This window comes from Podospora bellae-mahoneyi, chromosome 5, assembly GCF_035222275.1.
Source record: "Podospora bellae-mahoneyi strain CBS 112042 chromosome 5, whole genome shotgun sequence".
Taxonomy (NCBI): Eukaryota; Fungi; Ascomycota; class Sordariomycetes; order Sordariales; family Podosporaceae; genus Podospora; species Podospora bellae-mahoneyi.
Genome location: NC_085884.1, coordinates 3405412 through 3416610, shown reverse-complemented (window position 1 = coordinate 3416610; position 11199 = coordinate 3405412). Strand labels below are relative to the sequence as shown.

Here is an 11199-nt window from a genome sequence, read left to right as displayed (position 1 = left end):
TAACTTTGTTGCTGTTGACAGCCACTCGACCGTCACCATCACCAGCTTCAATTTCACCTGACGTTTGTTCACCGTCCTCACAGTAATAATAAAAGCACCACCGAGCTCTTCAACCTTTATGTAACATTCCGCCACCTTTGTTCACCTTTCAAGTTGGCTTTTTGTTACCAAAGTCGACCTTTTTTGTCTTGACGCATCAGCGACTCCACTTTTACCCCTGAGAAAGACAACAAAACAAAACAAACATACCACCTAAATAGACATCACTATCGATAGTAGCAATGTCACCCTCCTATAGCAACAACGGCGTTAACCCTCACCCGGTATCCTTCCCCAACTCAAGGCCAACCAAGATAGTCCGCTCCACCAGCGACCGCTCGCTCTCCCCCGGCACCCTCGCCCGCGAGAACCTCACAGTCTTTCCGCCATCAGCCACAGCCCACCCGGCACAACTCCCAGAACATTCCTTCCTCCCCATTGAAACCGCCCGTCGACTTGCCCCTGGTTTTACTAAGGCGCAAGCTCTCCTCTCCCAGGCCGGAACCACACAATACAAATACCTTGGCCCAAAGACAACGGTCAACCCCTACCTTGACCTCGTCCCCGAAAACCCGCCCAGCCTCTCCAGCAAAGAGTCTCCATCCTCCATCATCCATTTTACTGGAGCAGAGCCGGAGGATCCGGACGGGGCACTCAAACGCGGAGAGAGGGTTAGACAGAGAGCCCTTGAGAAACTCCAGCAGCAGAGGGAAGAACAGCTCGCCAAAGTGACCCTGTTTCCTTCTCAGAAAAAGGAGGTTCAGAGGCCGCTGAAGAAGCACGAACAGCGCCGGGAGGATGCCTACGAGCGGGAACAACTGACTAGAAAGGCTAGTGGTGAGGATTGGGCGAGGAAGCATCATCACCCCGAGGTTGCGAAAAGAGAGCTCAGGGACCAGCAAGAGCGGGAGCGGGTAGAAGAAGAGAAGAGGCTCGAGGGGGGACGGAAAAGGGAGATTGCGAGGGGTCGGAAGGACTTTGATGCTGTCACTGCTAGGGAGTTGGAGAGGAAGGGGTATGCTTAGAGAGTGGAGGGCTAATAAGGAGGGGTAATGGGTGGTGTCGGGTGGTGGATATCCCAGGCGACCATGAAGCAGTCGATGCACTTGTAGCAATCAATGTATCACGTACATGTAATGAAGTCGAAATGTACATCTTCATACCCATGTAGCTGTCTACATCGTCACACTTCGCCCCCCTCCCCCCCTAATCTGATCCGTTCCAAAATCCCCTCAACCCCCTCATCAACCCCCCTAACAACCAAATCCGGCCCCTCCACCCCCAACCCTTCCCCAAGCTGATCCCTCCACCCCCCACCCTCCCGATCAACCCAACAAGCCCTCAACCCCGCAGCCTTCGCCCCAAGCACATCAAACGGATTCCCACTCACCAACCAAACCCCCTTTTTCTCTGTCCGCCCAACCTGCCCAACCAGATACTCATAAACCCCTGCATCAGGCTTATACCTCCCCACCCCCTCCACGCTAACCAACCCCTTAAACACCGCCCCTAAACTCCCCAAATCCGAACTCCTATTCACGCTCGCACCCATCATTTGCTCTGTCCCGTTGGAAAAGACATACCCCTCAACAAGCCTCCCATTCTCGGCCATCGTCGCCAGCGCGTCCGGAACCTCAGGAAACACCGACAAGTTATTGTAACTTGCCATGACAGTGTCGGTCTGGGCAGCCGTGATCTCAGGGATGACGTGCTTGAGGGAGGAGCGGGTGATGGTCTCGAAGTCGGTGTACCTCCCCATCGAATTACACCGCCAGGTGTACTCCAGTTGATACCGCCGCCACAACCCAGCCAGCTCTCCTGCTTTTTCTGCCGGGAGTGATAACACTGACGAGAGAGAGGAAGAAATGGACGCGGTGGAGAGGACGGTGCCGTAGAGGTCGAAGGCGATGACGGTTTTGGGGGGCATTTTGACGGAAACAAAAATCGTGGTGGGTGAAAATGGGGTAGGAAATGAATGGAGGGGCGGAAACGCTGGGGTATTTTATCGTTAGTTGGTGGCAGAACGTGAGCGAGATCAGAAGAAGCTGGGGTGATATCCGGCTAACGTCTGCCTACCCCGCGTCATATGATCGCCGCTAAGACTCCCAACACGACCCCGAGGAGAAAATATGCCGAATGCAGTCAATGTAAGCAAGGCGGATGGCCCCAAAAAGGGTGGGTTTATGAGAAAGGCTGCTTATATTCTGGACTTGTCTCAGTCAGACCAAGCTTACGTGGTGTGCTCTTCTACCATGTAATATTCAGGGTACGGGTACGCTACCCGGGTATCATTTTACAACGCTCAACCATCAATCTCCATCGCGTCCTCCTCTACTTTTGGCTTCTTCTCCTTCTTTTCCTTCTTTTCCTTCTTTTCCTTCTTTTCCTTCTTTTCCTTCTTCTCCTTCTTTTCTTTCTTCTCCTTTTTCACCTTCACCGGCTCCGACTCTTCTGGTTGGTCCTCTTCCATTTCCTCAGGGAAAGCCTCCTCTTGTAGCGCTTCACTCCTCTTCTTGAGCGCCTCTTCCTGCTTCTCCAGAGTCTTGGCGCCCCCAGCAGCAGCAGCCAGCCGCAACTCCTCCGGATTCGTCTCCTTTGCCCACCTCACCCAATCATGCCGGCGATGAGACCACAGATCACCCTTCCACGACCTCCACACATTTCGCCCCAGCCAGCTCTCCCTCAGCTGTGACTCACGCTGCTCGAGCTTAGCCATAACATTCTCCTTCAGGTGGAAAGGCACCACCGGCACGTCCTTGTCACCCTTTGAGGCCATTGTGATGATGGAGCAGACGATGGGGTTGCCGTGATGAGTCAGGGCCATATCGATGATGTTGGGCAGCATGGTGGCGACAAACAACTTGTGGAAGTGAGGGAGCTGAGGTGGCGTGCTGAGAGCCTTGGTGACGACGCCGGCAGTGTGAGCATTCAAGGTTGCCATGCGCAGAATCTTGTCAGCTGGGAGTGCCAAGAGAGAGGTTTGCATCGCCTTGGCAGGGTTCCCTGGGATGGAAAGCAGAGTGCTGACGATCTGGCAACCATGCGACAGGAGAGCAGTCTTGTTCTTGACCTCGGCAGGCTGGAATTTCTTCTCTTTGGACTTGTCCTCCTCGTTCTCTTCCTCAAGAGGGCACAGCTTGGGTACGATGTGCTTCCAGTTGTTGTTGCAGGCTTTGGTCAGCGCTTGAAGAAGCTGGTCGAGTTGTGGAGTCGCGTTACGAACATGGCAGCGCTCAAAATACGTCTTGACCACATTGAGGCGCCCCTTTTCAAGCAGAGCTCCGAACTCGGGGAGGGACTTCTCAACAGCATCGGCCAAATCTTCCTTGCTGAGACGGTTGAGAACCTTGATGGCTGGGTACGAGGCAATGTCGTTTCTGAGGAAACTCTGGATCCGTGGTCCAAAGATGTGAGCGTGCAGGCCCTTGAAGACTTTGCCTGGGCAGTGAGTGATGAGCGTCTCGAGAAGTCTGGATCCGACTGGGTCGTAGACCATGCTGTTGACGAATTCGCATGCCGGCGAGGTCTCCTCGGCGAACGATGCCGGCGCGCCGGGCACAAGCTTCTCGAGTAGTGTCTCCTTGACTGGCTCTTCCTGCCTCTCCTCCTCTTCGCCCTTCTTCGCCTTCTTCTTGCCCTTTGGCGCCATGGAGAGCTCCAAGTCCAACAAAAGTTGCAAAGTCGGATTTCCAGTAGGGTGCTTGGCCAGGACTCTCAGGGCGGCTCCATCCAGGTTTGCTGTCGAATCGGCGATAATCTTCTGGATAGCGGCAGTAAATGAGGACGGAACAGTCCTTGTCTGTGAAATGAGCTCGCTCGCGTTAGCCGCAGCACCTTCGACTGTGACATACTCCTTGCTCTTGCCCTGCAGCAATGACTTGACACCAGCCTGATTCAGAGGTCTCCCGGCCAGAACCAATAGCAGCACACGCAGGGCGTGCGACCCATATCGATCCGACAGCAAGAACGAAAGGTGCTCCTCAAACTCATCCAGTGTCAACAGAAACAGATCCTCCATGCTCATCTTCTGGTTCTCGGTCAACTCCTCTTCTTCCTGACCCTCCACCGGCACCTCCTCAGGCACCTCCCCAGCCAACTCCTGCGTCACCACCGGCGCGCTCTGCAAAAACAGCTTCTCACAGCAATGGCTCGCAAATCTGTGCGTGACCAGACTGATGAAGTGCCCCGAAAACGCATCAAACATGCTCTTCTTCTGCTTCGTATTCGACAGCAGAATCAACCTCTCCATCAGCCTCGAGCAAGACTGCGAGCTGGCCAGCTTCAACTCCTTGCCCTTGGCCTCCTTGTAGACATTCGCCAAGAAGATGGTCTTCTCCTCCTCGGATGGGAAATCGTTCAACTCGAGTAATTCGTCGGCGTGTCGGAAATATTCCTGCTCCTCCTCGGCGAGCATGCCAAAGAATTCCCTTTCGAAGCTTCCCGGACCACCGCCATGGCCGTTGATCTCTGCCTCTACCTCTCCCCCTTCATGTTTATGAGCCCTGCGCTTGTCTCCGACGGTATCAATCACGAATCCGGGGATATCTCCATTGCCGCCGTCGAGGGGGATGAAATCGGCGTCGTGCTCTTCGTCGCCGTCGGTGCGGCGCTGGCGTTTCGCATCGCGGACTTCCTCTTCGGCGTTCTCGTGGCCGCGCTTTTTGGCGCGTTTTTCGTCACGAATCAATTGGCGCTTGGACTTTCTGTTTTTGCCCATTGTGTCGGTGTGGGAGGTGATGTACCTGGTTGATGATGTTGACCTGGGACAGAAACCTTTGCGAAAAAAGATGCTGGTGAGCTCCGATAAGATAAGAACTTTTTTGTGCCAAGCCCAAGATGCGCCCGTCTTAACCAGCCCGCACCAACCCTAACCCTTGCTTAACCAGCCCATACCTACCCTAACCCTTGCAATGCAACCATCTTCACCCAAAAGAAATCCGGACCTTTGATCCAGATCCAACGTCATCTCCGTTTGCCGTTGAGCCGTTGCCCCTGGTTGATAACTTGGTCAGATCTTAGGTTCAAGGCCCGGCGCGGGTAAGGGAGGCACAGCTCAGGCACACCATGATACCAATGTATCAAGTCTCTTTTCTCCTCCATTCTTACGTCTGAAAGATAGCTGTAGACGAATCCACAGCCAAGCAGTTAGCTCCTCTCAGGTGGCAGAGAGAAGTGACATTGACCCCCGCCGCTGCAGTGCTTCAGCTTGGCATCAATTCTCCGAGCCTCGTCACTCGTCACTATGCGTCTGACACCAACAAAAGGCACCTCAAGTCGCCGGCCAAGCCTCCCTCTCAGCCTTAACTGTGCACCCATTCTGATCAAAGTCATTGGGCATGTGAGCATCCCTCGTGGATCTGGGTATTTTGAATTTCTTGGTTTTGTCGTGCATACTTCTTATTCTTTTCTTCTTCTTCTTCTTCTTCTTCTTCTCTCATCATGGAGTTGATCTCCCTTTCGTTTCTCACCTTTGCTACTCTTCTCCTGGGCGTCGCCATCATGGCCTTCTTCCGGCGCAAAGATGCGTCGGCTCTGGAGCCCATCACCAAGATGCTATCATCGACGGCGTTTATCGGCTCGCAGACGGGAGGAGAGTCGGTCATCAATTATTCCTACACGGATCTCCCGTGGACGTTGATGATGTGGGATGTTTATTATTTCTTTCATTATCTCTGGGCCATATTCTATGTTGTTTGGCCTGTGACGCCAACCGACTCGGCCGAGCTGTCTGAGCTGTCTTTTACTTATGGCAACGTGCTAAGTTTGGCGGTCCATTTGGTCCTGGTCGTTTTACAGCTGGCCTTCGTTGTTGCGTTGCCGTTTATGATCATCTTGCCAGTGTGGACGGCGGTAGGGTTGATTGCTGGCTTCATGGGGGTCAACAAACTGCTGTGTGTGATATTGAATGGCAGAGGAGGCCAGGTCGAGTATCACAGTGATCCAGAATATGCCGAGGCGAGAAAGGAGCATGAGGGAGAGGTGTGGATATTTATCAATGGGGTTGCTGCTGGGTATGCCTCTCGAGGTGCTGTGGGGGCGTTGTGCTGACATGGAATAGGGAACACTGGATGAAGAGTAACTTGAATCGTCTAGCTGTCACCTTCAAGCGGCCCATCTTGGGTATCCATAACAAAACGTTTGTCTTCTCAATAGCAAATGGCAACAGACGAACCGAGGGCTGACAACAACACAGAGCGGGTATACTTTTCGATGTTGTAGAATGCTGTATCCAGCGAAACTGGCAGTGCAAGTGTCATATCCCGTTGCCGGTCCGGGTCCGTGTTGCTAACTTCTTCTTCAGATGCCACTAAAGACGTCCGAGTCTGCTACCGCATCATCAAAGAAAAGCTCTACGATCCTCAAAACACCAAAGTCGTCTTCATCCTCCACTCTCAGGGTGGAATCCAGGGCAGCCTGATTATCGACTGGCTGCTTCAAGAACTTCCCCAAGACATTCTCTCCAAGCTGGAAGTCTACACTTTCGGTAACGCAGCCAACCACTTCAACAACCCCCACCGTCACGTCCGGTCCCAGAGAGCCGCCCTGAGAAACCCCCTGGCTGCCAAGACAGATTCCACTCTGGAGGAGAATGATGGGACAATCACCAACGTCACCGACGACACAGCCCCAAATGCCAATGCCAAAGCCAATTTCACTCCCGAACAGCAAGAGGAAAAGATCCCCTCTTTGACCTCCCTTACCTCCTCAACATGCTCCGCCCGCCCATCCCAGCTCTCGGACCGCGCCATCGGCCACATCGAGCATTACGCCCACACAACCGACTTTGTCGCCTTATGGGGCGTCCTCCACTTCACCACCTCCACACTCGACTCACCCACCATGCCCAGATTCATAGGAAGAGTCTTCGCCCGGTCTAGCCCCCGCGGCGGTCACCAGTTTGTGCAGCACTATCTCGATGGGATGTTCCCCCTCCAGCGGGACGCCAACGGGAAGCTCCTACGCGACAGCGACGGGAAATTGGTTGGGTGTGTAGAAGAAGGGGATAATGAGTTCATGGAGAGTGAGGTCATCATTGGGAATGACGAGGGGGCTGATATTGAGGGGGATCTGGAGGGGGAACAGGTGCAGATTCATAGTGTCAGTCCTACGATCTTGAGGAAGAGGGCAACGTTTAGGCGGGAGGGGGTGGTGAAGATGAGGGTCAGGGAGTTGAGTCGATTGTGGCAGTATAGAGATGGTGGGAGTCCGGAGGAGCGTAAGGAGAGGAGGAATAGGGAGGTGAGGAAAGGGGTTACGATCTGAGGTGGTTCTGAGGTGGGGTGGATTTGGCAGCGTTAATGAGCGATTGTATACATACCAACTTGGTAACTACGGCACGCCATGGACAAGAGAACAGAGACGCCTTCGTGGTTTATACAACCACTACGAAGCTCGACCATGAACCGATTCATCAGAACCATCGCCAGTCACACCGTCTCAGACTATCCGTGGCAGCCACGAATCTCAAATTAAAGAAAATCTTGTTGAATTTCAAATTCGAGGATACTTTCATGGTGTTTTCTTCCTATTCACGCCTCACGATTGATATTCCAAAGTGGTGACGTCTTCATGCAGAACCTGCCGATCACCCACCACCCAGATGTTTCTTGCCCCTCAACTTTCCCATCCTGTTATTTTTAGACTTTGAACAATCCCATGGCTGGGAAACTCTTTGCTCGCTCGAGAGAGATTTTTATCTGTTGTTTCTTTTTCCTGGGATGTGCTTCACGTATTCGCCAAGAGCTCTCCACGTGTCAAAACAGTCTATTGAGGTTTTTCAGGAAGGGCGGACGATCGCCGATCTGGTTCAGACTACTTGTACCTTTTGTTGCTGCTGGGAGAGCACAAATTTAGGGATCTTTATTTTTTTTTAACCTAAACCTGACTTCTACCTGACTCGTGTAGAGGGTTCTCTTGAAGTCACTGAACGATCAGTCTCCCAAGTATGTACACAGAGGATTAATTACTCCCCAAACGGATCCTTCCTCCTCGCCGGCCAAACATCAATCCAACACCTCGCACCGGTCACCTCTCCGAAAAAGCCCCTCTGTCCAATCCCACGGGTTTCTCATGCCGGTCCGGTGCGGCACCACCCCCTACCTACCCAAAAGCCGTATATCCCCTCGCCGATCCCTTCGGAGAACAAATAAGTACCAGTACATCCCTCACTCGCCACAACCCTCTCTCCCATCACTGTAAAAGAGTTGCCCAAAGAGGAGGCAAATGCATCTATCCATTTATCTCTGGTTCCATTTATCCTTTCCCGTCACGTTCCCCCCAGTCAAGTCAAGCCCCATAAGGGACGAACCTCACTCGCCACACCCATCTTCCCCCCTCTGATTCGTCCTCTTCTCTTCTTTAACCTTAAATTTGAGGCTCCTGCAATGCTCAGGAGCACCCAAAAGAGTGGCTGTGAGCTGCCCCGAACAGACGCTGTGGCGAAAACAATGAGGTTTATCTGAGATCTCTGCATTCACTACCACCATTTCATTTCACCCCCCCAGTGCCGAAAACCCGGGAACTTTTGGGCCAGAAATGTGGCTCAACTGTGCAATTGTCTGTGTGATGTCCAGATGACGGCAAGCCACAATCTTTGTGTTGCTGCGGTAGGAAGACGTGGCTGGTGAGGGGGTGGCGAATGGTGACAGTTCGTTCGCCTGCTGAAAAAAAAAGGGAAAAAAAGAAAAAAACAAGGGTCGGGAGGTTCCGTTTCGTTCACTTTTGTCGCGGTTGAAGAGGGAACGAACGAACTATTGTTAGAAAATGATCTTCCTTCTCGTGCAAAGTTGAGATGGAGATGATGTTCATCCCAGATTATTAGTTCTGATGATGGTTGGTCGGGCCAAACCAGCCCCCCCCCTTCCCCTAATTCACCCCCTGTCGCCCACAACACTTACTCGCCACATCCCCCTACAAGCCACAAGAGTACAGATGGCATCCGACCATGCGTGCACACCCCTCGTTATCACGCAGATCTCCCGTCGCACAATACCCGCGGGAGCTGAACCCCATGGTCCCTTTCTCCCACCTGACTGGTCAAACCCCCATATATTCTTTTCCCGTCCCTCCGCGGCAGTGGGATGGGTGGGTGGTGTGTAGGTAGGGTTAGGTAGTGCCATGTGAGATATAAGGTGAGACATTTGGCGGAGAACCAACACTGGGCAACAAGCAGTTGACACCGGAACCCGTGGCACACACACACCCCATCCTGCAAGATGTGGCGGGTGACCCCGAATCGATAAGGAGAGGAGGGAAAGATATATTGAGGGGAGAGTGTGTATATATCCCTCCCCCCTCCCCCTCCTCAACCCCGGGCCTGTACATACATACATGCAGCTCACGGGTACGCAATGCGTGCTGCGTTGTGTGCATAACGTTACGTTGCTTCGAACTGTGCGTTGCTGCATGATGTGATGTTTTTCCTCCGGTGGTGGTGGTGGTGGTGGCTCGTGATATGTTGTTGAGGACCTAGGAAAAAAGAGTTCGCGTCACTTTTCAGGGTCCCATCTGTCGAAAGCTTACCGCTTGAGGATCATGAACCATGGCCCCCAGCTCTTTGCGATTAGGGGTCGTTGCACAAGCTGATCATGACATTGTCTCAAGCATCCGTCAATCGTCCTGAAGACTGGGTGATAGTTGTTTGGTGAGCGCCAAGACAGGAAAAAAATAAAAAATAAAAGGGGGTAAAGTCAAGACGAACAAGCGATGGTGAAAGCTAGACGTCAAGGTCAACATCATGATGTTCCATGTCCGAAAGACACATCTCAGCTTCTCCGGTGTGTGTGCTCCTCCATCTATTCGGCATCCTCAATCGCACTTCGAAACTGCGACGGACAAAGGCGACCGGCATGATCCGAAACCTGGGCCGATATCTGTACCACCAGCCCTCAGCCCGTCTCAAACCCCATCATCGTTCTTCCTATGCCATCGAGGTAGGTATGAAGTAAATTGGCTGTGCTTGTCGCAACTAATTCGGCCTTCCCTTTCCTCCCGCTGCGAGAAAATCATGCACGGAACTTGAGGCGATTTGCGCGTCCCATCCCTTCAATCTGGTAGATGATATGCGAACGGAGCGAGAATAGGGAGGGAGATGCTTGCGATTTGTTTCTTCCCCCTCCACGGAGGGCCAAAACCGCACAGCCACAATTCTAGAACTCTCAAAAAATCTCTGCAAATGTGGGTGCATAACTGTCGATCATCTGTGGCTGTCGTGACATTTTGGATCGGATTCGGGAAGTAGGTAGAGAACAACAGGAAAAAGATCGGCAAAAACAACGACGACACTGATCTGCGAACCAGGAATGTTAGTTTTGTGTGTAAATCTAGACAAAGACGAAGTTCTAAAAATAAAATAAAATAAAAATAAAAGATTTACTGTGAGTGTGCTTCCTCTCGTCGATCGATGTCCTGCAGGTTGGCTGCGGTCAAGTGTGCAAGTGGTGATGGTGTTAGTCAACATTGAGATAGTAATAAATTCCCAGGAAGAAAAAAAAACCCAACCCTCAACTACCGCGCTTGTGTAATAACCTCCCGATCAGCCCCCTTAAAACCTCCACCACCAAGTTTACTCACCACCATTGGCTCCCCCCGTATAATCCTTCCTCTGGGTAGGTAGGTCTACCTCGGTCCGGCAACAACACCACCACCACCACCCCCATCCACCAAAACAGCCCCATGCCCCCAAGGAGCCGCATGTCCCGTCCATTCGCTGTCAACCACTCAACCACTCAACCACTCAACCACCCTCACATACCCCTTCCCATCGCCACACAAAAAGTCCCCTCTTGTCAATCTCCGTTTCTCCACACACGGTATCATACCACACACCGGCTCAGGCTGTTTCCGAGAGAACCGTCACACGCCAGTGTGTTCATCCCAACCAACCCAATTGAGCCTCCACCCCATCCGTCATCGAGATCTTGACCCCCTTCCCTTCCCTTCCCCCCCAATCAGCGCCTCTCAACAACAGCAACCCCTGAACACCGACTTCTTTCCCCCATCCCGTCCGTTCTCTTTTCGCCAGCACAAGCAGGCCACGTTGTCAGTCGATTCCCAAAGGAGCCAACAGTACATCCACCGTCAGTCAGATCATTCCTCAGCCGCATCAACATTTGTTATGCTCGTTTTGTTTCAACCTCTTCATCCACCCCCCCCCTCTCC

General features: G+C 52.6%; 4 protein-coding genes across 4 annotated transcripts; 2 read left to right on the top strand and 2 right to left on the bottom strand.

The window, feature by feature from the left end:
* Positions 1-281: 281 nt before the first annotated feature.
* Positions 282-1064, top strand: QC761_508645 (uncharacterized protein; the record flags this gene model as incomplete). The annotated part of the gene is made up of 1 exon (XM_062880073.1): positions 282-1064. One exon carries the CDS (start codon positions 282-284, stop codon positions 1062-1064), a length of 783 nt encoding a protein of 260 aa, XP_062731393.1.
* A 158-nt stretch (positions 1065-1222) lies between these two features.
* QC761_508640 (uncharacterized protein) lies at positions 1223-1966 on the bottom strand (the record flags this gene model as incomplete). The annotated part of the gene is made up of 1 exon (XM_062880072.1): positions 1223-1966. One exon carries the CDS (start codon positions 1964-1966, stop codon positions 1223-1225), a length of 744 nt encoding a protein of 247 aa, XP_062731392.1.
* A 375-nt stretch (positions 1967-2341) lies between these two features.
* NOP9 (Nucleolar protein 9) lies at positions 2342-4756 on the bottom strand (the record flags this gene model as incomplete). The annotated part of the gene is made up of 1 exon (XM_062880071.1): positions 2342-4756. One exon carries the CDS (start codon positions 4754-4756, stop codon positions 2342-2344), a length of 2415 nt encoding a protein of 804 aa, XP_062731391.1.
* Positions 4757-5478: 722 nt separating this feature from the next.
* On the top strand, positions 5479-7302 carry QC761_508620 (uncharacterized protein; the record flags this gene model as incomplete). Its single annotated transcript, XM_062880070.1, has 3 exons — positions 5479-6050; positions 6259-6314; positions 6341-7302. 3 exons carry the CDS (start codon positions 5479-5481, stop codon positions 7300-7302), a joined length of 1590 nt encoding a protein of 529 aa, XP_062731390.1.
* Positions 7303-11199: the final 3897 nt, after the last annotated feature.